At 41.3% G+C, this 26,233-nt stretch overlaps 1 protein-coding gene across 1 annotated transcript in view; it reads left to right on the forward strand.

Moving 5' to 3' along the window:
* MACF1 (microtubule actin crosslinking factor 1) overlaps positions 1 to 26,233 on the forward strand; it is a 230,379-nt gene that overhangs the window by 65,531 nt on the left and 138,615 nt on the right. Inside the window, 20 exon segments of the mRNA XM_032594263.1 lie at positions 3,504 to 3,670; positions 4,464 to 4,576; positions 4,677 to 4,783; positions 5,198 to 5,317; positions 5,471 to 5,566; positions 6,215 to 6,342; positions 6,431 to 6,524; positions 6,687 to 6,841; positions 7,626 to 7,902; positions 8,862 to 8,990; positions 10,253 to 10,330; positions 10,949 to 11,110; positions 13,160 to 13,264; positions 14,386 to 14,481; positions 16,221 to 16,346; positions 18,871 to 19,023; positions 20,564 to 20,718; positions 22,530 to 22,656; positions 23,190 to 23,373; positions 23,795 to 23,964. Coding sequence (XP_032450154.1) covers positions 3,504 to 3,670; positions 4,464 to 4,576; positions 4,677 to 4,783; positions 5,198 to 5,317; positions 5,471 to 5,566; positions 6,215 to 6,342; positions 6,431 to 6,524; positions 6,687 to 6,841; positions 7,626 to 7,902; positions 8,862 to 8,990; positions 10,253 to 10,330; positions 10,949 to 11,110; positions 13,160 to 13,264; positions 14,386 to 14,481; positions 16,221 to 16,346; positions 18,871 to 19,023; positions 20,564 to 20,718; positions 22,530 to 22,656; positions 23,190 to 23,373; positions 23,795 to 23,964 — 2,742 coding nt within the window.

The following is a 26,233-nucleotide window of genomic DNA, read 5'->3' on the forward strand; positions in this document are numbered from 1 at the left end:
ATGGCTCATTTTTAAAAACCCAGATGAGGGGGAGAGCTCTCTGACACTGAAGCCGGGTTTCTGTATTTGGAAGATTAAGGTAGAAGCTTCTGCATAGCCCCAAGGACAGCACTGTGTACATCACATATGAACGTTACATGAAGAGATGGACAGAAGCCCAATGTAATTACTGAGATGGTTGTGATGAGAATCCTATTTTTCTCATCCAGCGCAGTCTAGGAAGGGCCCTAGTCCAAACAGGGTATTTTTCCTTTCCCTGAGGGATCCAGACATTTCCCTGTTTCATTATAGCTGTGTGGGAAATCTGAAGTAAAGCTGTTCAATGAACTATTTTCAGTGCAATATACAAAAATACTGTGATAGGATGCCACCAGAGAGATTGACTGATTGTACTGGGCATAAAATACCCATTAACTAACTGGGATTTTAAAAAAATAAATAGCCCAAATACTCAGATTTCATCTTGTGTATTCAAATTGTATCCCTTTTCACTTCCACCTGTCCTGTTCCCGGCAGTGTTTTACCTTACTGTGTCTGAAGCGGCTGCAGTGGAAGTGCTGGGATCTGTCAGTGGTGAGTGGTATCTGGCCACTGAAATCAGCACATCCAAGTGTTGGTAAGGAGAACTGGAATAGAATTGGTTTCAGGGAGGAGCTGTTGTCACTGCAGTCACAGGATGATAGCTTGTGTACCATGATCCATTGTTGGGCCCTCAGCTTTGCAACTCTGCTTTTTTTTTTTTTTTTTTTGGTACACTTGTTGTTGACTGAGTTCTAGAGGATTGATTCACAGTGATCATACTGGCTAGAGATTAATTGATGTAAATTAATTAATTTACAGTATGAATTATAACTGCCAAGTGGTACAGTATTTGAATCGACCACTCTGTGCATTTTGTCGCTTTAGGATGTCTGTATCGTGAGCAAATAATAATGGAAGGTTGTCAGCTGAACATGGAGTCAGAGCAAAGAGGCGGTGGGTAGAGAGGACAGATTTGCAGGCTGATCTTACTAGCTGGCATCATCAAAGTTTGGCAGCCTGATTTCTCCTGTAGAAATACACCTGTCAAGGGGACAGGAATCCTGGATCTGCTGGTTAGGCCACCATTTCACCATCACTGTCTTGGAGGCAGCACTTATGGCTTTCCCTTTTCCAAACTACTTGAAGGCCACCCATGCTCTTTTGTTCCCATAGCCTTTCTTAGGCATCTTAGTAATATTTAGGAGTCTTCAGCTTTCTTGTATACTCAATAAAGTATGAAAGTTCTTGGCCCTGTTTTTTTTCCCCTGAAGTTTAGAGTATCTTCACCTGATTTAATCTTATCTGCTATGAGTTGAGTTTGTAAATTTAGTATTCAGAGACTTGAAAGTGCCTTATTGTTGATTGTTCCCATGTACTGACGACCAGGGAGGCTACGCCATTCACAGTGCTGCACCTGATGGAGACAGCTAAGAGACAGGTGTTCTGTTGACATGCTTGTGCCTTCCCTGCCCAAAGCACCTGGCCCCCAAGTTGTTCTGGGCATGGTGTGTTATTGTGATGGAAAGGAAATGCACATTCTCTAGGCATATTACCTACATCGCTTTATTTAATCCTTATAATGACTGTATGATAAAGTTATTGTTTCATCTTAAATATAGGGAAGATGGGGTGCAAGAAGCTTTGGTCATTTATTTATGTGAAGTCATGTTCCTGGTAAATACCTCCTTTCCAGTGCTTGTCTCTCTGACTCAAAGGCTTTTTCTTTTTCTTATTGATAAATATTGTTTTGTAGCTTCCATTTAAATGTAAAGTATGTTCAGTATTTAAAGCCTGAATAAAAGAAAAGTAAAAAGAGAATAAAATTATCCATAGTCTCACTCCAGGAGAGACAACCATTGTTGATACGAGCTCAAACTTGTTTGGTTATACTACAGATGGTTTGAATTTCGCTAGAGTAAATTTGCTGTCTAAAAAGTAGCCTGTCTCGGGATTCTATGTAGACCTTACCCTAAAATACATTTGTTTATTTTTTGTTTTATTTTTAACTAAATAATCATTAATTAAATGTGTTACATGTCCAGCATATAACTAACACACTAGGTGTAGTGGGGATATATGGAAGCAACGTGATCGCTGAGTTTCAGAGTTGGAAGTTTTTCTTTCACAACATCCCCGCTTCTTCTTGAACATGCCCTGTGTCGAGGAGCTCTCTCTCTCTTGGGGCTGCTCTTGAATTTTAGATAGTTCTGATTGTTAGCTGTGGTACTGGCTCCCCAGGAAACCCAAATAGTCTTGGGGAGATAAGATCAAATGTATGAAATAATAGCCAGTAATTCAAGATAGTATTTAGTGTTATGTGGGAGTAAGAATTGGAGGAAGACCATCATCCATACAAGGAAGAGCAAACAGAACTCTGTTGAGCATAGCCCTATGTCTGGGCTGGGTGCTGTAGTATATAATCTCGGTTATCATAGCAATCCTGAGAAAAGGTAGTAGGTATTATTCCCACTTTACAGATGTTATGACTGAGGTCCAGCTTACAGTTTTTGAAGTTGAGATTCAAACCCAGGTCTGCATGGAACCAAAGGCATGCACTTTCTTCTCTCCCAAACTGTCCTCTAAGTAGTTCCTGTGCTGGATTTTGGGGGTTTTGTAAACTAACATGTTTTCTTCTTATAAAAATGTACATGATGTACAAAATTTGGGAAAGAGAAATATTGCCTATAATGCTACCACTTACGAGATACCTGTGATGATTCGTTTGGTGTCTTTCTCTCCTGTATTTACCCTTATTTACCCTCATGTACATATATGCATTTATCACATACCTTGTGTGCATGTGTATGTATGTATATATATGTATGTACATATGACTATATATTTAGGTATTCTGTATATCTTTTAACAAAACCGCTATTAAATTGTTTTGTTTGCGTTCTTTTTCTTTTCATAACATACGGTGATCATTTTCTTTTGTCATTAAGATTTGCCAAAGCATACCTTTTTATAGTGCTACAAACAATTCCACCCTGTGTATGTGCTATTAATTTGTAACCAATCAATCCCTTATTAGAGCTTAAGCTCTATAGCTTTTTGCTGTAACATTTATCATATGTTGGTAAGCATTCTTGTATAAATTTTTTTGTTGTGTGTGTCTCTGATGGTTTCCTACCAAGTATATGTGTATTTTAAGACTTTTGATTCAAAACTTCATCTGGAGGAGTTAGGGCATGTGTATTCTCACTGGTACAATATGTGAGAATGTCCAGTGTTAGGTATTCTCTCCAGTACTAATATCATTACAAAAAACTTTCCCTATTTGATAGGTGAAAAATGACCTCTTGTGGTTTTAATTTGTATCTCTGACTACCAAACAGAGTGAATATCTGTTAGAGTTGTCATTCAAAGTTGTACCAGCCTTCGATCTCCCTCTTCTTCTAAGAGCCATATGCATGAAGAAGAGAAGGCTAGAAGGCTTCTTCTTATTTATGCTAAAGTACCCGTGCCATATCTTTTGGCAGATCTCTGACATCTACATTAGTGGAGAGTCAGGGGACATGTCAGCCAAGGAGAAGCTTCTCCTGTGGACCCAGAAGGTGACTGCTGGTTACACAGGGATCAAATGTACCAACTTTTCCTCCTGCTGGAGTGATGGGAAGATGTTCAATGCACTTATTCACCGATACAGGTAAATGCAGTGGGATTTCACTGTGCCTGGAGGAGCTTCTTCTCATCTTGCTTGCAATAAGTTATAATGCCACTTTTTCCCTGAACCAAGGATCAACACTCTGACTCATTTTCTCACTTCAAAAAGGAGTATGTATTGAATTCCTGCTACTCTAGGCACTGGGTACAAACACCAGGGAACAGAACCACAACAGCTCTTGCTTTCATGGAGTTTATTTATTAGGCAGTGAACAAAGAAATGCATTCTGTTATATGGTGGTAAGTGCAGTAGAGGGGTAGAGAGTGATGGGCTTTGTTGTACTTGGGACGGGTGGCTGGAGATGGCCTCTCTGATTAGGGTGCTGGAGCAGAGCTGTAAAGGAGCGAGCCACACAGTCCTCCTAGGGTCAGAGGGCTTCACTTGGAGGAAACAGCAAGTGCAGAGGGTCTGAAGTGGGTGCTTACTTGGAGTGGATGAGGAATAGCAGCTGGCTAGAGTGAGATGAGTGAGGAAGATAGGAATTTTGATGACAAAAATTAAAATTATTGCACTCTTAATGATCATAAACACATCCCAGCTTTCACCCTATACTGGCTTTCCCATCAAATCCAACCAACCTGCTGTTATGGGTTTAGGATGAGGGAGCACTGGGTTCCTGGCATGTAATTAAAAATGGGATTAGTATCTTTCTAAACGTCTTGCTTTCTCTCTAATGTAATTAGTGTGTTCCAGCTCTGGGTACTTCTAAGAGGTTTGCTTTGTGTGAACTTGTGTGATGTATAGGCCTTTCACGTGCCTTGGTGGACTTTTACAGACCTGATCTGGTAGATATGGAAAGGGTACAAATCCAAAGCAACCGTGAGAATTTGGAGCAAGCTTTCGAAGTAGCAGAAAGACTGGGGGTCACCCGCTTACTGGACGCAGAAGGTGAGAGCGGACTGGTATTGAGTTTGTTTGGCTTATATTCATTGTCCTTCTGCTGGCAGCTCCCTCTGTTCTAAGAAATTTCTTTCCCTTTTTCTCTCAGATGTGGATGTGCCATCTCCAGATGAAAAGTCTGTGATCACTTACGTGTCTTCAATTTATGATGCCTTCCCTAAAGTCCCTGAGGGTGGAGAAGGGATCAGTGCTACGGTAAAAGAAAACTTTCCTAAAATACCTTCTGGCTTTGATATGTTTGGGCGGAATGCATTGATTAGACTTTGTTTCTCAAGCACTCACTGTATGCGGAGCACTTTTATACAGAGCAAACTGAATCCACATCATCTTTATACATGGTCATTGTCTTTGGTCCCTGGGAATGAGTCCAGATATTGCTAATTTTGTAGCATCCAGCATAGACTATTCTAGTGTCAGGAAATTGAATCCCATCTTGAGAGCCCTTGAGGAGCTCTGAAACTGGGACTCCACACATTAGGCTGAGCAGCTGTGTAGGCAGTGAGAGGAAAGGGATTTTATGTGGTTTGGGGTGGCCTGAGCTACTGTCTCCTGTGCTTGTCTTGTGTACCGCTAATCAGAAGGTGTGTGATATCTACCTTTTGGCAATAGGAAGTAGACTCCAGGTGGCAAGAATACCAAAGCCGAGTGGACTCCCTCATTCCCTGGATCAAACAGCATACAATACTGATGTCAGATAAATCTTTTCCCCAGAACCCTGTTGAACTAAAGGTAAAGTCACAGACCTGAATTGTCTTTTATAAAGTTCAATGCTGGGATTAGGCCTCAGAGCTCGCTGCTGCTGGCTCCTGGGGTGAGGTGGTATACAAAGTGGGTCAGGTTGCTTGCATGCATCCATTCATTCACCAAATATTAATTTTGTAGGCACTTTATAACCAATATATACACTTCAAAGAAACAGAAATTCTGGCCAAGGAGAGAGAAAAAGGAAGAATTGAGGAATTATATAAATTATTAGAGGTAAGGAAACTTACCCTTTGCTGATTCTTGGGGTTTGCTGGTTTGCCTGATTGTTATTTCTTTGTTAGATTGCCGGCATGCTCTTCCCAACCTGCATTAATAGCAATATTCTCAGGGTGACAAATCAACATCACTTTTAGTCTGGTGTTGAAAATTTATGGTAAATGGGTACCATCATCCATCTGTATTTTTGAAAGAGGCTTTTGAAAAATGACATTTATTCAGAAACACTGAGTTTTATGAATGAGTTTTCCTGTTTTTCAGAGGGAAGCGAATCCTCTCCCTAAGATGGAAAGGAGAGACTTCCATCCATATTTTCACTCCTAGAGAATTTGAAGCTGTAGGTTTGAGCGTTTGGCCTTTCCAGAATGGGAGTTAGTAAGAGGACAGGTGGATTTATGGAAAACGTAGAAGGAATGAAAAAATTTAGAGCAGCTAGTAGTCCCTGTATTTTGGAGATGGTTTCTTTGCTCTTACCTCGAGGTGAGGTACTGCTAAGTACTCCGTTCTTTTCTCTTATTAGACAACAGGAGAAACTGCTGATGGCTGGGTAAATATGCAAGAAGCCATGTGTCAAGAACACGTAAAAGTGGGCCTGAGGGCACGGCTGTGTTTTCGGACTAAAAGAGTGTCTCTGGGATTTTTCAGGTGTGGATTGAGTTTGGCCGGATTAAACTGCCTCAAGGTTACCACCCAAATGATGTGGAGGAAGAATGGGGAAAGCTCATCATCGAGATGCTGGAGCGAGAGAAGTCGCTTCGCCCAGCTGTGGAGAGGTGGGCTCAGGGCCTGACGGCAACCTGATGTTACCCACCCGGGCCGCTTTGAGCCCAGCACGTGACTACAGTTTTTATCTTATTATAGGCTGGAATTGCTGCTACAGATTGCGAACAAAATCCAGAATGGTGCTTTGAACTGTGAAGAGAAGCTGACACTAGCTAAGAATACACTGCAGGCTGTGAGTGTCTGTGTTGTCTCTCCCCTTCTCACCCTGTGCGCTGATGGTCCAGATTCACGATTGAGAAATCCAGCTGTGTCACTTCCTCACACTCGGCTCCCTCAGTCCTCGTGGGTGGGGCACTGGCATTCTCCCACTCCTATTACTCCTTTTCTGTCTTAGGACGCTGCTCACCTGGAATCGGGACAACCGGTACAGTGCGAGTCAGATGTCATCATGTACATTCAGGAATGTGAGGGTCTCATCAGGCAGCTGCAGGTGGACCTCCAGATCCTACGGGATGAGAATTACTACCAGCTGGAAGAGCTGGCTTTTAGGTGAGGAGCACGGGGCTCAGACAGAGGGCTTGCTTATCGCTGAGGCTCACAGATCAAGAGTCTGGCACTGAATCTTGTAACTTGGGTCTTGGAGGTCCGTGTCTTGGTGGGGATACTACAGGTATGTGGGGCAGGAAAATTCTCATGGTGGAGGACACTTGCCCCTTATTGCAGGCCCTGCCCACTTAGTACCTGTAGGATTCCCTAATCACTGTGGCCTCTTATAACACCCACACATATTTCAGGGTGACCTACTGGGATGCAGTACCACATCTGGGTTAGAACTGCTGCCGATCGAACGCATCATTTTGTAGAGAAAACTAAGACCCATTGAGGGGATGGGCATCACCTAGGTCACGCAGTTTGTACAGGACCAAGACTAAGACTCATGTCTTTTGGTCCCTAATCCATGTTTATTCTGTTGTACCATCCAGGAGTTACATAAACAGATACTGGTTTGCCTCCCTCCAATTAACACTGTAATTTGGCATTTGCCTCAACAACTCTGAACGACGAAGATGTTAAAACCACCTTGTGTTCCTATAACACTTCTTTTTTCAAAACACTTTTCCTGATATGATCTCATTTTTATTTTTACCTCATCCTTGTCAAACGGATAGGGAATACTTTATCTTAAAAAAGTGCATTTCAGGGGCGCCTGGCTGGCATGCAACTCTTGATGTCAGGGTTGTGAGTTCAAGCCCCACATTGGTTGTGGAACCCACTTAAAAAAATGTGTATTATAGATTTAAGTGTCTTCCTTTTTTCTCTTCCTCCATTTCAGGGTTATGCGTCTGCAAGACGAGCTGGTCACCCTGCGTCTAGAGTGCACAAACTTGTATAGGAAGGGCCATTTCACTTCACTTGAATTGGCTCCACCCTCTACTTTAACCACTACTCATCTGAAGGCAGAACCCTTGACCAAGGGAACCCATTCTTCCTCTACCTCCTGGTTCCGAAAACCCATGACTCGGGCTGAACTTGTGTCTATCTCATCCTCTGAGGATGAAGGCAATCTTCGATTTGTGTATGAACTACTGTCTTGGGTAGAAGAAATGCAGGTGGGTGTATGTTCCAAATGCTTATGCAATGTGTTAAGGTTTACTGGACCCAGCAGCTTGTCTAGGAGTGCCAGGATGCTCTGTGCCCCTTGGGTAACTCTAAATTATTAATGCTGCCTGGAACCCAAGCCCCTTCTCAATGTTAAATGGGTAGGGTCAGCTCAAATCCTCAAAAGTCCCAACACCGGATAGCATAGGCTTTTCTGATTGGAAGCCCTTTGGGAATCATTCCCTTCAGTTAACTGTACTCTAAGTGGAGCTCATGGAGAAATTACAGAGTCTATAAATCTCATTACCTTTTCTGAAACTCCCTCATCAGCAGAGAGCTTATCCCTCACTCTTTGTTGTTGGTCTTCCCTCTGGAGTTTAAGCAGTGCTGTGCCTCACAGTTCTGAGGGGCTGTGCATGCATGTATTCCCAGAATAGTGGTTCAGTTCGATACTGTCCCTTTTTATCCTTCTAATGCGTTTGTTTTACATGAAATTCTTCCCATGCCCTGATGGCCGATTCCCCATGTAGCGACAAATAAAAACATCCAAAGACAAGCTATTTAAATATACCTGCCACTGGTCAATAGTTGATGCCATGAATGAAGTTTAATATTTTTCAGATATTCTTTCTTATATCCACTCTGATGTAAATGCAGAGCTTCATAATGGAAAATGCCTAAACTATAAAGTTAACCTTCAGCCTTTGGAAACACCTTTCTGGTTGGTGAATTCAGGAATGTATCCCGTAATGCGGCAACAAAAGGCTGCCCCTGCTGCAGGAGTTGGAATTTAGTCTCCAGCTCTTTGGGTGATAATGGCATGTTTTCCTATAAGAGGCCGTGATGGAGATGGCTTAGGTGTCCCTCTTGCCCAGTCTCCTACCCTCAGCCCCCTTGCCCAAACATCAGTTCTGAAAATTTTCTTTTTTTGCTGATTCAACGAATGAAATACATATCTTTTCTTTTCCAGATGAAACTGGAGCGAGCAGAGTGGGGCAATGACCTGCCTAGTGTGGAGTTGCAGCTGGAGACACAACAGCACATCCACACCAGTGTGGAAGAACTGGGCTCAAGTGTCAAAGAGGCCAGGCTGTATGAGGTGTGTGCATTCAGAATCCATCACGGAGCGGGGTGCGGTGGGGGGGGGGGATGGGTAATGGGGTAGCGTGCACAGTGCAGCTGTCTCTAGGGAGAAGGAGGCTCTGGAAAAGAATGAGAACCATGAGCAGCACTTTCCACCAATTCCCTTTCCACATCAAGTGTCTCTTTTGCTCTTTGAAAATGCCCTTATGAGCAAGGTATTTTTATTAACCCGTTTTTACTAAAGGAGTAGCAATTCTGAAAGCTAAGGTCAGAATCAGTGCATGGTGGGTGCAGTTTCCAAACAGTCCTGCTCCAGAACCTCATCTTGTTTCCACTTCACCTCCTGCCTGTAGGGCGTGCTGGAATAGAAAAACTACTCACTCAGTCTCTCCCTCACTCATTCTGTCTTCCCATTTGTAATTTCAACTTTCCCCTGCAAAAAAGCAGCCGAGTAGTTTGGGAATCATCAGGCATAAGTTTTGCTAGAAACCTCCCAGAGTTACTGGAAGCACAAAGTCTCTCAGCTGTGTTCACTCCACTAAACCGTCCCTCACTCATGGCTGCCCCAGGCTTTATTTTTTATTTTTATTTTTTAAGTTTTTATTTAAATTCCAGTTAGCTAACAGAGTAATATTAGTTTCAGGTATACAGTACAGTGATTCAAACACTTCCAAACATCACCTGTGCTCATCATAAGTGCACTCCTTTTTTTTTTTTTTTTTTTTTTTTGGGAATAAAAATATTTTTTTAATTCTCTCTTTCTTTTTTTTTTTTAAGTTTTTTTTTTTTAAGTTTATGTATTTATTTTGAGTGGGTGTGGGGAAGGGACAGAGAGAAGAGGGAGAGAGGGAGAATCCCAAGCAGGCCTTGCAGTTGTCAGTGCAGAGCCCGATGTGGGGCTCAAGCCCACAGACCATGAGATCATGACCTGAGCCAAAGTTGGACGCTTAGCTGCCCCCACAACAAGACTCCTTAATCCCCATCACCTATTACCCGTCCCCCCTACCCACCTCCCCTCTGGTAAACGATCAATTTGTTCTCTAGCATTAAGAGTCTATTTCTTGGTTTGGCCCATAATTTGTTTTTTTTTTAATTTAAATTCAAGTTAGTTAAAACAGTGTTTCTCCAGGCTTTAAAACCTGACCCAGAGATCTGTTATCTCAACTTCTGTTTCTGGGGTAATCAGTCCCTAACTATGTGCAGACATAGTTGAAAACATACTGTACATATAGTTTACTTACTCTTTCTCTAATACATCTTTATTTCATTTTTTATCAGGGAAAAATGTCCCAGAATTTCCATACCAGTTATGTTGAAACTCTTGGAAAGCTGGAGACACAGTATTGTAAACTGAAGGTGAGTTTTGACTCTTTTGTTCTCTTCATGGACTGTCTAGTTCCTTCCAAACAACTGTCTTCCCTAATTCAGAAAGTCTGCAGTTTGGCCCTGTTTTGGTTTTCTGCTTATTAGGTTATATCATTTACTGTGCAATTGTTCATATGTATTACAACATTTTCTCAATTTTCTTAGTGGATCAGAAATCACTGCCCCAGAAAGTTTAAATTAAGTAGAACCTGTCCCAGTTTCCGTGTCTTACCAAAGCAGTGCCTGTATATGCTTTGAGACACCAGAACAAAAAGTTTGAGGTTGGTAGGAAGGAGACTCTTCTTCTATCTGTTCTTCATTCCCATCTTTCAAGATTGTCCAGAGTAGGACAGGCTTAGGATCATTCTTTATTCAGGGAGCCCCACAGAAGCCTGGTGAGTTGTAACTTCTTGCTAGGATTGACCAGGGCTCTGGGAGTCCTGTGCTAAACTTGTACTAAATTTAAATTTGAGTCCATGAGGAGCACCCAGAGATGAAAAATCAAGGCTAAATTTATTTCCTGCATTATTCTTTGCTTTGATGTCACATGTGCTATCTTCTACAGATGAAAGCCTGGCAGTCTAACCGTGTAATCCCTGCTTTGTCTAGGAAACTTCCAGCTTCCGGATGAGGCACCTTCAGAGCCTGCATAAATTTGTCTCCAGAGCTACAGCTGAGTTGATCTGGTTGAATGAGAAGGAGGAGGAGGAACTCGCATATGATTGGAGTGACAACAATCCCAATATCTCAGCCAAAAGAAATTACTTCTCTGTGAGTCTAGCACAACAGACCTGTCATATTTATGTAATAGCAGAAGGAGACAGAGAGAGGCTAATCTTTTGAGAACTTGGATTTCTGGATTTGCATTCTTCTGGGTAGAAATAGGAACCCCCTGCTTAATGCATCTGTGCATGTGAGAAGTGTACATGGAGAGAGGGGAAACCAAGTCCTAGAATGAATTTACTTAGAGTGCGTTTAGAAAGGCAGTGTCTTGGACAATGAGAGTATTGGACTGCAAGTCAAGTTGTTTCAGAATAGCTTTGTGTTTAGGATGGTAGGCTTTGGAGTGAGAGACCTGAGTTCCAATTCTTACTCCTCCACTAACTGGCTCTGTGACCTTGGGCCAGTCATTTAATCTCTCTGGACCTCTGTGAAATGGGATTATAGTATCACTTCAAAGACTTGTGTAAAAGATTGACTGAGCTAATATGGGCAAAGCATTTAGTATAGGGCTTACTGTTGTTTCACTGAAGCATACTCTTGGCTTTTCATATATTCTGAATTCTGTTAAATTCATTTAATAATTTTTTGGTCAAATATCTTCATTTGTAAGACAGGAAGGGAAATTGAATATTGGACAACGACAACATTCGTTTGTTCTTTTTCAGTCAATACAATGGGGTTGTTTTCTTTCTAAGTGTATTTCCACATCTCAGCATTTTTAAAGATATTATAAACTCTATGCAAATAGGAAGCTTTTTTTTTTTTTAATTTTTTTTTTCAACGTTTATTTATTTTTGGGACAGAGAGAGACAGAGCATGAACGGGGGAGGGGCAGAGAGAGAGGGAGACACAGAATCGGAAACAGGCTCCAGGCTCTGAGCCATCAGCCCAGAGCCCGACGCGGGGCTCGAACTCCCGGACCGCGAGATCGTGACCTAGCTGAAGTTGGACGCTTAACCGACTGCGCCACCCAGGCGCCCCAAATAGGAAGCTTTTTTAAAAAAATTTTTTAATGTTTATTTTTGAGAGAGGGAGACAGGTAGAGTGTGAGTGGGGGAGGAGCAGAGAGAGAGGGAGACACAGAATCGGAAGCAGGCTCCAGGCTCTGAGCTATCAGCACAGAGCCCGATGCGGGGCTCAAACTCACAAACGGTGAGATCATGACCTGAGCTGAAGTCAGATGTTTAACCGACTGAGCCACCCAGGTGCCCCAGGAAGCTTTTTTATTCACACTTACTTTAGATACTTTTAAATTCCATTAGATTTAAAGAAATATAAACTTCTGAGGGCCCCTGAGTGGCTCAGTCGGTTAAGCATCCGACTTTGGCTCAGGTCATGATCTCACCATTCGTGAGTTCGAGCCCCACATCAGGCTCTGTGCTGACAGCTCAGAGTCTGGAGCCTGCTTCGGATTCTGTGTCTCCTCTCTCTGTCCCTCCCATGCTTGTGCTCTGTCTTTCAATAAGAAATAACCGTTAAAAAAATTTTTTTTAATAAAAACTTCTGACTAGAGAATAGCATATGATTCTTCTAAAGTAAAGAAGAAAGAGTAAATGCTCTAATGCAGTAAACTGAGAATGGAAATCAGGCTATGATAAAGATAAAAAGAAAGTGCTTAGAAAGAAGGGATCAAATGTGACAGCAAGGATCAGCACCCAGCTTTATAGAAAAGCTAGCATCTAAATTGGGTCCTGTAGTGTTAACAGAATATAAAACCAGAGGAGGGCACTGTAGGCTGAGGGAATAGTCTGAGCAAAGCCAGTGAGTCACTGATTGGGATCTCAGGGTGTGTCAGGTATGGGACGTGAACCAGCCACTCCTGCCAAGTTATCTCCTTTCTCTGTCTCCATTGCTCACCTGTGTTCCCCTGCTTTTTCAGGTCTGGCCCAGGCCCCATATCCTTTGTAAATCATTGTCCAGTAATTCTAGCGTTTTTGCTCTTCGAAATCCTCTGGCATATGCTATTTATTCCTCTCATTTTGGCACTAACCCTGTGTTGGAGGCTCCTTTAAAGTGGGGGCAGGGAACACAACTTTTTCTTTATTGCTCCTCTCCCCTTAATCGCACTTACTGCATCTAGTTGAATTCAACTTTCAGGAGTTGACAATGCAGCTGGAGGAGAAACAGGATGTGTTTCGGTCTCTACAAGATACAGCAGAGCTGCTGTCACTTGAGAACCACCCAGCCAAGCAGACTGTGGAGGTATGTGGCTTGAGAATGTGTGAGGGTCAAGTGCTTAGGGTGGTCATAGTGGAAGCATCCAAATCAGAGACTTCGTTCTGCTGAAACACCTGAACGAAGTGTCAGTGATCATTTGTCTTGGATCTTCTCTCTATCCCAGCCCCTGAAAGACTACAAACAAAGGAGAATAGGAGGAGAAACTAGAAGAGAGATTGACTCCTATTGAACCATATATTTTATTTTATTTTATTTTATTTTATTTTATTTTATTTTATTTTATTTTATTTTATTAATTTTTTTAATGTTTATTTATTTTTGAGGCAGAGAGAGACAGAGGATGAACGGGGGAGGGGCAGAGAGAGAAAGGGAGACACAGAATCCGAAACAGGCTCCAGGCTCCGAGCTGTCAGCACAGAGACCGATGTGGGGCTTGAACTCACAAACCGCGAGATCAGACCTGAGCCGAAGTCGGACGCTTAACCGACTGAGCCACCCAGGTGCCCCTGAACCATATATTTTAAATAGGCATGCGGGCAGATCCTGTCTCTTGTTGGTGTGGTGCCTTTGCCCAGAGAAGAGAGAGAGAGTGGGGGAATCTGGGAGGGATTTATTCACGCGCAGGTTTTGCTGATCACTTTTCTAAATACTGTAGGATACTGTAAATGTATTTTCTTTTCCTTATGATTTTTTTAGTAACATTTTCTATGCTGTAGCTTACTTCATTGTAAGCATATAGTATATATACAGTATATGTACATGTAACATACAAAATATGTGTTTGTTGACTGTTCACGTTATCAGTAAGGCCTCCAGTCAACAGTAAGCTATTAGCACTTAAGTTTCTGGGGAGTCAAAAGTCATGTGTGGATTTCCAACTGCACAGGGGTTTGGTGCCCCCATCCCCTCCATTGTTCAAGGGTCAGCTATAGCTGCAATTGAGTGTGGAAGAGGCCTTTTCTATGTAACCTATGTTGGATGAAAGACAAGCCTGTTTCTCATGGGAAGCACTCCGCAGATGCCTGTCAAGCATCTCCATGTATCTTCTGTTGGCCTGTCATTAGCAGAGTTGGACTTGGAAGAGAGCATTGCACATGTATGTTGCTAAACCCCTGCCCTTCTGTGCGTGTGCTTGGCTCTTGCAGGCTTACAGCGCTGCCGTCCAGTCCCAGTTGCAGTGGATGAAGCAGCTATGCTTGTGTGTTGAGCAGCATGTAAAAGAGAATACTGCTTATTTTCAGGTATGTGAACTTTGTGTTTGTGTGCATGTGTGTGTGTGTGTGTGTGTGCGTGCACACGTGCGCACGCATGAGCATCAGAGAAGATGAGGAGAATACCCTTTTCCATTCAGGCAAGCAATTGTATGTACCTGTGTGTCCACACAAGCCTGCACATGGAAAAGGTAGGGTGAAAAACACATCTGTATCCGTTAAACCACACTTTACTGTGTAAACCATCACTCCCAAAGCACAGCTGCTTAAAACTGTAATCCTTTAGTTAGTTCTTGACTCTGTGGTTTGGTGATTTGGGCTAGGCTCAGTTGAGATGAGAAAAGATGATATTCTTATTTTATGTATTTATTTATTTATTTTTAAATTTACATCCAAGTTAGTTAGCATGTAGTGCAACAATGATTTCAGGAGTAGATTCCTTAATGCCCCTTCCCCATTTAGCCCATCCCGCCTCCCACAACCCATCCAGCAACCCTCTGTTTGTTCTCCGTATTTAAGAGCCTCTTCTATTTTGTCCCCCTCCCTGTTTTTGTATTATTTTTGCTTCCCTTCCCTTATGTTCATCTGTTTTGTCTCTTAAAGACCTCATATGAGTGAAGTCATATGATATTTGTTTTTCTCTAATTTTGCTTAGTGTAATACCCTCTAGTTCCATCCATGTAGTTGCAAATGGCAAGATTTCATTCTTTGTGATTGCCGAGTAACACTCTTGTGTGTGTGTGTGTGTGTGTGTGTGTGTGTGTGTGTGTATACATACATACACCACATCCTCTTTATCCATTCATCCATTGATGGACATTTGGGCTCTTTCCATACTTTGGCTATTGTTGGTAGTGATGCTATAAACATTGGGGTGCATGTGCTCCTTCGAAACAGCATACCTGTAACCCTTGGATAAATACCTAGTAGTGCAATTGCTGGGTTGTAGGGTAGTTCTATTTTTAATTTTTTGAGAAGAAAAGATGATTTTCTCATCTTGCTTAGCCTGTGGATGGCTGCAGGCAACTGGCAGGCAGGCTAGGGGCTGGTTGGTTGCAAATGGCATCACTTCCACGTCTGATAGTTGGTGGGGGTAATGGGGTACAAGGCCATGACATCTGTTAGGCTAGCCTAGGCTTCTTCACGTTTGTCCCACAAACGACCAGAGAGAGTGAGCCCCAGTACACAAGCCCTTTTTTCTGCTGTCACATTTATTATATCATTGTCCAAAGCAAGTCATGTACCTGGGCCGGCTTCAAGGGAAGAAGTAGACCCTCCCTCTTGATGGGTGAAGCTGTAAAATCCCAGGACCATTTTTCTTTCTTCAGTCTATCACAAGGTCAAGAACATACTCCTTATTTTCAGATGAAGATGGGAGGAGGAAATAAGCCGTTGTCTCTGTTTGGGTTTGCCCTAAATTAAATAATCTCGCTAATCATTTTGTAATCTTATCAGTGAATTGGAACGTTTGATCACTCAACCTCTAGGCTTTTCATGACACGCTTACCTCACAGCCAAGTGCCCTCACTAGCAGTGTTTCTGAGAAGGCGAAGCTGACTGACTTTTCTCTAGGGTTAAATAGGCTTTGTGGTTGTCATCACTAATATTTTCCTAGATGTGGTATTTTAAGCCCTCAGTTTCCACTCGTGCGGATTTTGTAATGAAGTGTCATCAATCCAGGAGAGTAATTACAGTGAGATTGCTTTTTCTTGGTTAACATCTGTGTGTCGTGATGTGTTGAGCCCGAGATCCCGTTCCTATCCTCACAGTTCTTCAGTGATGCACGGGACCTGGAGTCATTCTTGAGGAACCTCCAAGACTCCATCAAAAGAAAATATTCCTGTGACCACAATACCAGCTTATCTCGTCTCGAGGACCTGCTCCAGGACTCCATGGTGGGTGTTGCCTCAGAGGGATGATTACTCCTGAGAAACAGAGTAAACCATATCAGCTGCTGCTGTTTATATCCTTGAAAGCTGTAGGGTAATGGGTCAGTGTTATAAAGTGTGGCTCACATTCAAATAAAGTTTAATCCCAGTTTGTTCTTATTCTTTTTTTTCTTTTCTGTCCTTAAAGAAGTTGCTGATAAGATTCCTTTGGGTATGCTATTGAAGTAAAGGCCTAGTCCTCTTCCCCTGAGCCACTTAGTGCCCACTATGCTTGTCTTTGCATTGTTCCTATTTTAATTCAAAAGTTGGGACCAAAGATGAGGTGTAAAGCATGAAAAATAGTGTTGAAGGGGATTAGGTGACTGACATCAAATTCTTTTTTCACTCTCTCATGCAAAGAGAATTAAAACAAAACCAAACCAATGAACTAGACCTGAGCCAAATTTTTCCTCTGTGGTAATTTTGTTTTGCCAAAATGAGGTATTAGAATATTGATTTTAATTAAGGATGACGTTAAAATCTTATGTAGATATAATGCAATATTTGTCCAATTTATGTAGCAGTATTAACTTTGAGAAAATGTTTTTGCATCCGGTATTTACTCCAAATCAGTTTTATATTCATTTTCTCCAATGAATTATTCTTTCAGAAATGCTGATAATAAAATCAGAGCAGGAGTGTTTACGTGTATTGAATGCATATTACACAGAGTTGGCAGGACAAGGCCCCAGCTACGTCCCAAATTAAGATAGAAGAGTGTAATAGGGAAATTATTTTTTCTATATGAGGAGCCAGAGGATTCCCACATTTCAGTAGAAAATTATAAATAAGAGAACCAGAGAACCCAAAACATTTTTGTAGGTGAAAGTTGGGTATTTGTGAACATTAGTTGATTATTTATTGATTTATTTTTACACTTCCAGGTATTATTAACCTATGAATGGGTTCACATTCAGTGTTTTACCCGAGCCAATAATCTGTTAATTTAATGAACTTGGAATGAAGGATAAAAGCCTGACTTTTTAGATGTTGTCTCTAGAATGTCTCTCTTGGAGGTACTTCAAGTTTGAAGGAGGAATATAATAATCCTTGGCTATTATCTCCTCCCTTCCACAGAGTACCTTCCTGTCTTAGGGTAACTTCTCTGCAATTGTTGTCATATCTTCTCTTCTCGAGGGTCGCTGCTCTGTTCCCTCCTCTCCAGGTCAGGGGCATCGGGTTGGCGGCGTCATCTGGGCATGAAGTCACCTGGGTCTGCTCCTCAGCTTTTCCTCAGCTTGTCCGTCAGGTTCGGGAGCATCTGTCATGGCTTCTGGTTCTTTTCAGAACTTTTACCACACTGAGCACTTGGTCTCTGGAGCTTGAGATGTTTGGCTGTGGGTTAGACAGAAATTGACATCTTTATTGCAAGGAAACGGAAATGGGTAGACCAGCTGTCAAGTACGGAACAGTGTGGCTGTCTCCCTGATACATTCCATTCCTCTTTCTTAACTAATAAGTTAAAGTTGTATTTCTTCCAATCATGCTCCCGGGGACAGGCACAGGTAGTTTATTTAAGCATTTCTTTTTCTTTACTTGCATATTCTTAATTCTTTAATGGCATTTCTTAACATTATTAACTCTTTACTCTCATCACATCTACTTCCATCCTAAGAAAGTCCTCTTCTAAGGACTTTATATACCTCAAAATGGGCTTGACACATCCTGGTAATACATGAAAGTTATCTTTTACTCTCTAACACAATTGGTAGTACATTGCTACCAATTTTGTGGACAGGAAGTTCATTAGTTTTTAAGATAATTGGGTTTGCAGAGACTTGAGAGTTTCAATTTTGCATGATACTTCTTTCAAACCATTCAAATTTACATGAGCATGGCACAGCAAGACCCTAAAAGGTAAACCCTGAATCATTTGTCATGTCTTCACCAACAGCATTGCTTTATAAACTGTTGGTGGAAGAGCTAAGATCTTTCTCTAGAGAGTTTGACTCAATTTAAGAAAGTGAAATATTAGTAGTAGAGCTTGGGAGGTATGATTATTTAAAAATTCTTTAAAGAGCACAATTCTAGCTTCTCCTAAGCAGAAGGCAAGAACTGGCTTCTGCCAGTAAGAAAGCGAATAATAATAATAGCGACAGCAATGTTGTTATTATTGTTTTTAAATTTCCATGCTTTCTGAACCTTATTTGGGGAAATCCCTTGTTAGCTGTGTGTAGCTGTATTTGGCAGCTGGCAGTTCTTTTTTTTGTTTGTTTTTGTGTTTTCATTACTTTTGCATGTGGCTTCATGATTCATTGAAAAGGGCACAGGGAGAAAGCTGAACAATTTGAATATAAAAGCACTTGGTAGAAGACAAATATCCTCTCCTTTTTTCTTTATCTTTGTGTTTCTAAGATGGCTCCACCAAGGATCCCTACTTAACTGAGAAATGACATTCTCTGAGGGAGTGGAGCACTCAGTTTTCTTTGTTGGCTCAGTCACCCTGAGTAGCAGCATTAATGTCTTTTTTGTGTTTCTTCTCACTTTGTAGGATGAAAAGGAGCAGCTTATACAGTCCAAGAGTTCCGTTGCCAGTCTTGTTGGGAGATCAAAAACCATTGTTCAGCTAAAGCCACGCAGTCCTGACCATGTGCTAAAGAGTACCATTTCTGTGAAGGCCATCTGTGACTATCGGCAGATAGAGGTGAGGGGGTGGAAAGGGTACCTCTGGCTCCAGAAGGAAGGGAGGGAGAAGCAAAACCTTCAGGTTAGGGGTGTGATAGAGAAAGGTCTAATGTTACAGATTTTTTGATTTTTTCATTAGAACTTAAACATTCTTTTTTAAATTTTTTTTTTCAACGTTTATTTATTTTTTTTGGGACAGAGAGAGACAGAGCATGAACGGGGGAGGGGCAGAGAGAGAGGGAGACACAGAATCGGAAACAGGCTCCAGGCTCTGAGCCATCAGCCCAGAGCCTGACACGGGGCTCGAACTCACGGACCGTGAGATCGTGACCTGGCTGAAGTCGGACGCTTAACCGACTGCGCCACCCAGGCGCCCCTTAAACATTCTTTTAAAAAAGGGGAAAAAAAAAAGCCCAAACTCTATAATCTTGACCTGCTCCCTGCCTCTGTGATTGGTATCATCATCCACCCGATTTCCTAAGTGATGTCAGAAATGATACTTTGTAGCCCCTGAGCCATATCTTTGGCTTTTCCTCTCTTATACCCCACAACTAGTAGCCATACCAAATCAATACCAACTTGCAAATAAATATCCCTTAGATCAGATGTACTTCTTTCTGTCCCTGCAGCTACTACCCTGATTTAGACCATAATTTCTTTCACTTGAATAATGGCATTAGCCTCCCCAATCAATGCATTCTCTATTCTTCTACCAGAATGATCTTAAAAAAAAAAAAAAAAAAAAAGAACAATTCCCTAGTTCTATTTAGATGGCCTAAATTCCTTAATGTGGCTTCAAGGTCCTGAATAATCCTTCTTTACCTTTCTAGGCAAGACTGGGTCATGTCCCTTCCATGCATTCCCTGGTAAATTGCATTTGACATACAGTATTATAACTCTTACCCCCACCAGAATATGAGGAATATCAGCCATGTTTGTTAGTTTACCATCTTACCATTCTTACATCCAGTGGCCCAGCAAAATTCCAGGCACATAATAGGCTCAGTAAATATTTGTAATGCGTAAGAATGAACTTCTCTGGCACTTTTCTGTGTCTCAGTATTTCTGTCTATAAAATAGGGATGAGGATGTTGGTTCCTTGTCTCCCAAGAGAAAGAATTCATGATTCCAAAATGCTTAAGGCTTTTCAAGGGATTTGAGTGGGATGACAAGAAGGGAGGAAGAGGGAAGTATCACAAAAGCAAAGTTGTGATTATTCATGTCCCTTTAACCTTTGCCCTAATGGCTGTAGATGCAGAGAGATTGTTTCTGGAGGTCTTAAGACAGTCTCCTTAGAACTTTCATATACTAGGTTACTTGACCTGTAATAAACATTTAACAAACACTTGCTTCCTTGATTTCTTTGATGTCTCAACCTTTCCTGTGTTGTATATTTATATAAGGTTATCTTTTCATCAAAATCAGGAACCCTCACTAAGGGATGTCAGATCTCCAAAATGATTTTTTTCTTAAGGATTTCATAGCTTTGGGGTCAGGCACCACATCATACAGGTTGTCGGTTTATCCACTAGCAATAACTTACAAGTTTGTCTCTTCAGATCACCATTTGCAAGAATGATGAGTGTGTGTTGGAAGATAATTCGCAGAGGACCAAGTGGAAAGTGATCAGCCCCACAGGGAATGAGGCAATGGTGCCATCGGTCTGTTTCCTTATCCCCTCACCCAATAAGGATGCCATTGAGATGGCCAGCAGGTAACTTGGTTCAGGGGCCACTCTGGACTGCCACATGTGCTGCTTGGCTTGAGTGAATTGATGGAGGGGTGAATCTGCATTTGCAATCTTAAACAGAGCAGCCAAGTTTTAAAGTTTCTTTTGGGAAAGACCTACTATTAAGATAGCAAGTCTTGTGCTTGCAGCTACATGGTAGGTTTTCAGTAAATGCTTATGTTCAATTCAGTGATCATTCTTTTTTTTTTTTTTTTTTTTTATTTTTTTTTTCAATGTTTATTTTTGGGACAGAGAGAGACAGAGCATGAACGGGGGAGGGGCAGAGAGAGAGGGAGACACAGAATCGGAAACAGGCTCCAGGCTCTGAGCCATCAGCCCAGAGCCTGACGCGGGGCTCAAACTCACGGACCGCGAGATCGTGACCTGGCTGAAGTCGGACGCTTAACCGACTGCGCCACCCCGGCGCCCCGATTCAGTGATCATTCTTGATCATAAACAGTTAACTCTCAGATTGATTTTTGTAGTGACAGTTAATTTTCTTCTTTATATTTTATTAAAGTAACATACATACATATTTTTTTAAGTTTATTCATTTATTTTGAGAAAGAGACAGAGAGAACCAGGGAGGGGCAGAGAGGGAGGGAGAGAGAATCCCAAGCAGGCTCTATGCCATCAGCACAGAGCCTGATGGTGGGGCTCAGACTCACAAACTGTGAGATCATGACCTGAGCCAAAACCAAGAGTCAGACGTTCAAGTAACTGAGCCACCCAGGCGCCCCTACATACATATTTTTAAAAGCTGAATTACACCATGAAGCTTGTAATAAAAACCAGCTATTCCCTCCCCCACCCCAGAATTCTAATTTCCTAAGCCCGCTATTTTCAATCCTTTATTTTGACGTCACTGAAATTTTAATGGTTTTTTTGGAGAGGGAGCAGATAAACTAAATGGGTTTAAAGTCTCCTATTTAAGTGAAGTCCTGGCTTCTAATTTTCTATCCTATTCTTATATGTCACATTTCTTAATTTGAAATTCAAGGTAATGTGTGTGTTGAATATGTCTGTGTATGTGAGAGTTTAGAGTCTGTAAGTCTTCCAGAAGTTGAGATTGAATCAGGCACAGGATGCTTTAGAAAAAAACTTCTCCGGTCCTTCACACTGCAGTTCTTTTTTTGTTTTTTGTTTTTAATATGCCAGATAACTTTTTAAGTTGTTCTTAACTTTTAAACATTTTAGCAGTTTTGTGAATATATAGACCACAGTAAAAAACAAAAACAGTTTTTGTTTTTTGTTTTTAATATGCCAGATAACTTTTTAAGTTGTTCTTAACTTTTAAACATTTTAGCAGTTTTGTGAATATATAGACCACAGATAACTTTTTAAGTTGTTCTTAACTTTTAAACATTTTAGCAGTTTTGTGAATATATAGACCACAGTAATATATAGACCACAGTATTTTTAAGCATTGATATGGATTGTCGTTTTTCAACAATTCCAAATGGGGTTATTTTATCTCTACTTTTCTATATTACTTACCTTCACGGGTATACCCTCTCTCTGACTTCTCGTGATCATTATATATACAGGTAACATTTATAAGACTGCTAAACATGCTGACATCATATTCATAATACCATTGTAAGTCCAAATTGTTTGACTATGTCAATTAATTTGGTTCTAAAGATTGCTGTGTTGTTAGTATTTGATTACTTGCCTTTCTCTGCTCAGCATATAAATCCAATTCTGCTAAGGCAATCACATTTTCGCCCTGAAAGGTCTCTAATGTGGAGCTCAGGTTTTAGAATAGCCACAGCCAGCTTCTCTATTGTTTCTAGGGTCGAACAGTCTTACCAGAAAGTGATGGCCCTTTGGCATCAGCTACATGTTAACACCAAAAGCCTTATTTCCTGGAACTATCTGCGGAAGGACCTTGACCTTGTAAAGACCTGGAACCTGGAAAAGGTAATTGTGAAAAGCCTTCCCTCAGGCTCACATCCTATTGGCAAGCTTTTTTCAGAAGGAACTTTTTTTCATTACTGTAAGACTCCTGCCCACCCAAAGGGAGTAAAGTGGAGTCAGGGATGTTTCAGAATTAGGGGGTCCTAGGAACGAAAAACAGCAGCCTGAATGGTTAAGGAAATTCCTGATGAAAACAAACAAGATCTCCTGTTTTCTTGGCCAACTAAAGACTTCTTCTCACTCTGCAGCTCTTGTATAAATGTATGTTGTACAGGAATAATGGTGAATTAACCATTAGTCAGGATTGTGTACAATAGGGCACAGTGGGTGCTTCTGGGGTGCTAGTAATATCGTTTCTTGATCTGAATGCCAATGACATGGACAAGTTCTTTTTGTGAAAAAACAAATGCAGTTACGGTATGTGCAGCTGATTTGTCTATATATTAAACATCAATAAAAAGGAAAAAGGGAGAAGGTATTATGTTCCCATTCTGTTGAAATTTCTTTTATTTCCTTCTCTCTGTGTCTCTCTTTAGCTTCGAGCCTCAGCACCAGGGGAGTGCCACCAGGTTATGAAGAACCTCCAGGCCCACTATGAAGACTTTCTGCAGGATAGCCGTGACTCTCTGCTCTTCTCAGTGGCTGATCGTTTGCGCTTGGAAGAGGAGGTGGAGGCTTGTAAAACCCACTTCCAGCACCTGATGAAGTCCATAGAGAATGGTGTGTGCCTTGGCAAGAGGGAGAGGAATGGTGGAATGAGAGCCCTGAAGGGTGCTGCTGGACCCTTCATATAGACTAGAAAGTACCACCTTTTTACCATTTGAGTTGCTAAAAACTTGAGATAGGGAAAAACTTATAGAGATGAATTCTGAAAATTAGATCATGGAAGAAGAGGCCTTATTTGTCATTGCTTATCAGCCTGTCACATTTTCTTGTGGAGATAACATGTTTAGATCCTTAACGATGAATGTATAATGCAGGGAATTTAGGATCAGGCAGAAGCTTCCCCCCATGTAAGGCCTTACTTTCATTTGTGGAATATCAGGCCTGTTGCCCTCTGTCTGAGGGTGAATCTATTATTCTCAGGTTTGTTGATTTCTGTTGTGGTGGTTAATGGTATTCTGTACTTGTGCATTCACAGAGGACAAAGAAGAAACTGTGGCCAAGACGTACATTTCAGAGCTGAAGAATATCCGACTACGCCTGGAGGAGTGTGAACAGCGGCTGATCAAACGAATTCAGTCTCCAGCCAGTTCTAGGACTGACAAAGATGCCCGGCAGGATAGTGCATTAAGGATCGCGGAGCAAGAGGTAAGCATCGAGCAGGGTGGGTGCTGCCTGCAGTGCACATGCTTTCAGAGTGAATGGGTGTCAAGACAATACGGAGCCTAAGACATAAAACAATAGACTCATGGCATTCCTTCTCGAGAGTCCTTCCCTGCAGCCGATAAATGCCTTTACCTGTGGCAAAGAATGATTTCAACTCCCAGTGTGTCGCTGAATGTTGATTAGTTTTCTACACACTTGGGAAGGCAAACTGACTGGCAAATTGTTCTAAGCACTGCATTTGGGCTACATATTTTAAGACTGTGTAGTAGAGATGTTACTGTCTGCTCAAAGTTTTGGAAAACTTTGGAAGTTAAGTGATATAGTACTTAACTATAATGAGTTTCCTGAAAAAGTAAAATGCCATCAAAATGTAGGGCAGTGTTTCTGAAGTAAAAGCAGCAAATATTAATTGTTTTGCTATGTGCTCATAGGTATGTAAAGACAGTAAGCCAAAGTCCTTGCTTTGGGCTTATAGCATAGTTTAAAGAAGAATAAAAGGTTGAAGTCACAATTAGAAACTTGAGTATAAGAGGTGTCATAAGATAGTACCTAGGATATTTACAGATTTCTAAGCAAACATTGCTATAGGAAGTTTGAGTATTATTAGACCATTTCTACTTGGGATGGTATGAGAGCTCTTTAAAGAGTATAGGGGGTGCCTGGGTGGCTCAGTTGGTTAAGCATCAGACTTCAGCTCAGGTCATGATCTCACCATTCGTGGGTTCGAGCGCTGCATCGGACTCTGTGCCAACAGCTCAGAGCCTGGAGCCTGCTTCAGATTCTGTGTCTCCCTCTCTCTCTGCCCCTACCCTGCTTGTGCTCTGTCTCTGTCTCAAAACTAAATAAGCATTTAAAAATTAAAAAAAAAAAAAAAAAAAAGAATATTAGATTTGACCTGGGAGCCTGAAGGAATGGAAAGGACTGGCTAAATTAGGAGTGATTTTTCTTACCCTTCTCAATTATTCCAAAGCGTAAAGAAGAGGATGAGTGGGCAGTGTAATTTTCAGTGGCCAAGAAGGATCTAATATGCCTGAATGAAGCATATCATATAAACCTGTAATTTTCATATTGAAACTTATTAGTTTTCTGTAGTCACCTGAAATCTGTTTGTCCCAGAAAAATAGAACATTCTAAGAAATGTTAATATTCAGCTCTTCTAAAGGATCTTCCTTTTTTTTCCCATTAACTTTTTATTTTGAAGTAGTTTCATTATACAGAAATTTTCTTTTCTCATATAGCCTTCACCTGGATTCCCCAAATGTTGACATTTTTCTGTATTTGCTTTGTCATTTTTTCTTACATATGTATACATCATAATAATCTTTTTTGGAGTGCCTGGATGGCTCAGTCAGTTGAGCATCTGACTTCAGCTCAGGTCATGATCTCGCGGTTCGTGAATTCAAGCTCTGTGTCGGGTTCTGTGCTGACAGCTCAAATCCTGGAGCCTGCTTCAGATTCTGTGTCTCCCTGTCTATCTGCTGCTTCCCCATTTGCGCTGTCTGTCTGTCTCTCTCAAAAATAAATAAACATTAAAAAAATTTTTTTAAATAATCTTTTTCTTCTTTTTAGAGTGAGTTCTGTACATGATACATTTTTACCCCTAAATACTTTAGTGTGCATTTTCAAAAATCAAGGGGAGTCCCTTATGTAACCAAAGGACAATGATTAAAATCAGGAAATGAACATTGATATAATGCTGTTATCTAAGACTTTATTAAAATTTCATCAGTTGACTTAATAATGCCTTTTTTGGGTATTCTCCACTCCCTCCAAATTTTTAGTATAGGACTCAATCCAGTACCTATCACACATTGTGTTTAGTTGCTGTGTCTCTTTAAATTTCCTTAAACTGAAATAATTTCTCAACTTTTTATCATCTTTCATGACCCTAACATTTTTTTAAATGTTTATTTTCGAGTGTGCCTGCATGCACGTGCAGGTGGGGGAGGGGCAGAGAGAGAGGGACACAGAGTATCCAAAGTGGACTCTGCACTGACAGCAGAGATCTCCATGAGGGGCTTAAGTTCATGGAATGTGAGATCATGACCTCATCCAATGTCAGATGCTTAGCCAACTGAGCAAACCCAGGCGCCCCAACCCCACCCCTAACGTTTTGAAGAGTGCAGGTCATTTATTTTGTAGGCTATTCTTTTCTTTGTGTTTATCTGAGGTTTCTTCATGATTAGATATAGGTTACACATTTTTGGCAGGAATACCACAGAAATGATTGTGTGTCCTCAGCACATGATAT

Source organism: Lynx canadensis, chromosome C1 (genome assembly GCF_007474595.2).
Source record: "Lynx canadensis isolate LIC74 chromosome C1, mLynCan4.pri.v2, whole genome shotgun sequence".
NCBI lineage: Eukaryota > Metazoa > Chordata > Mammalia > Carnivora > Felidae > Lynx > Lynx canadensis.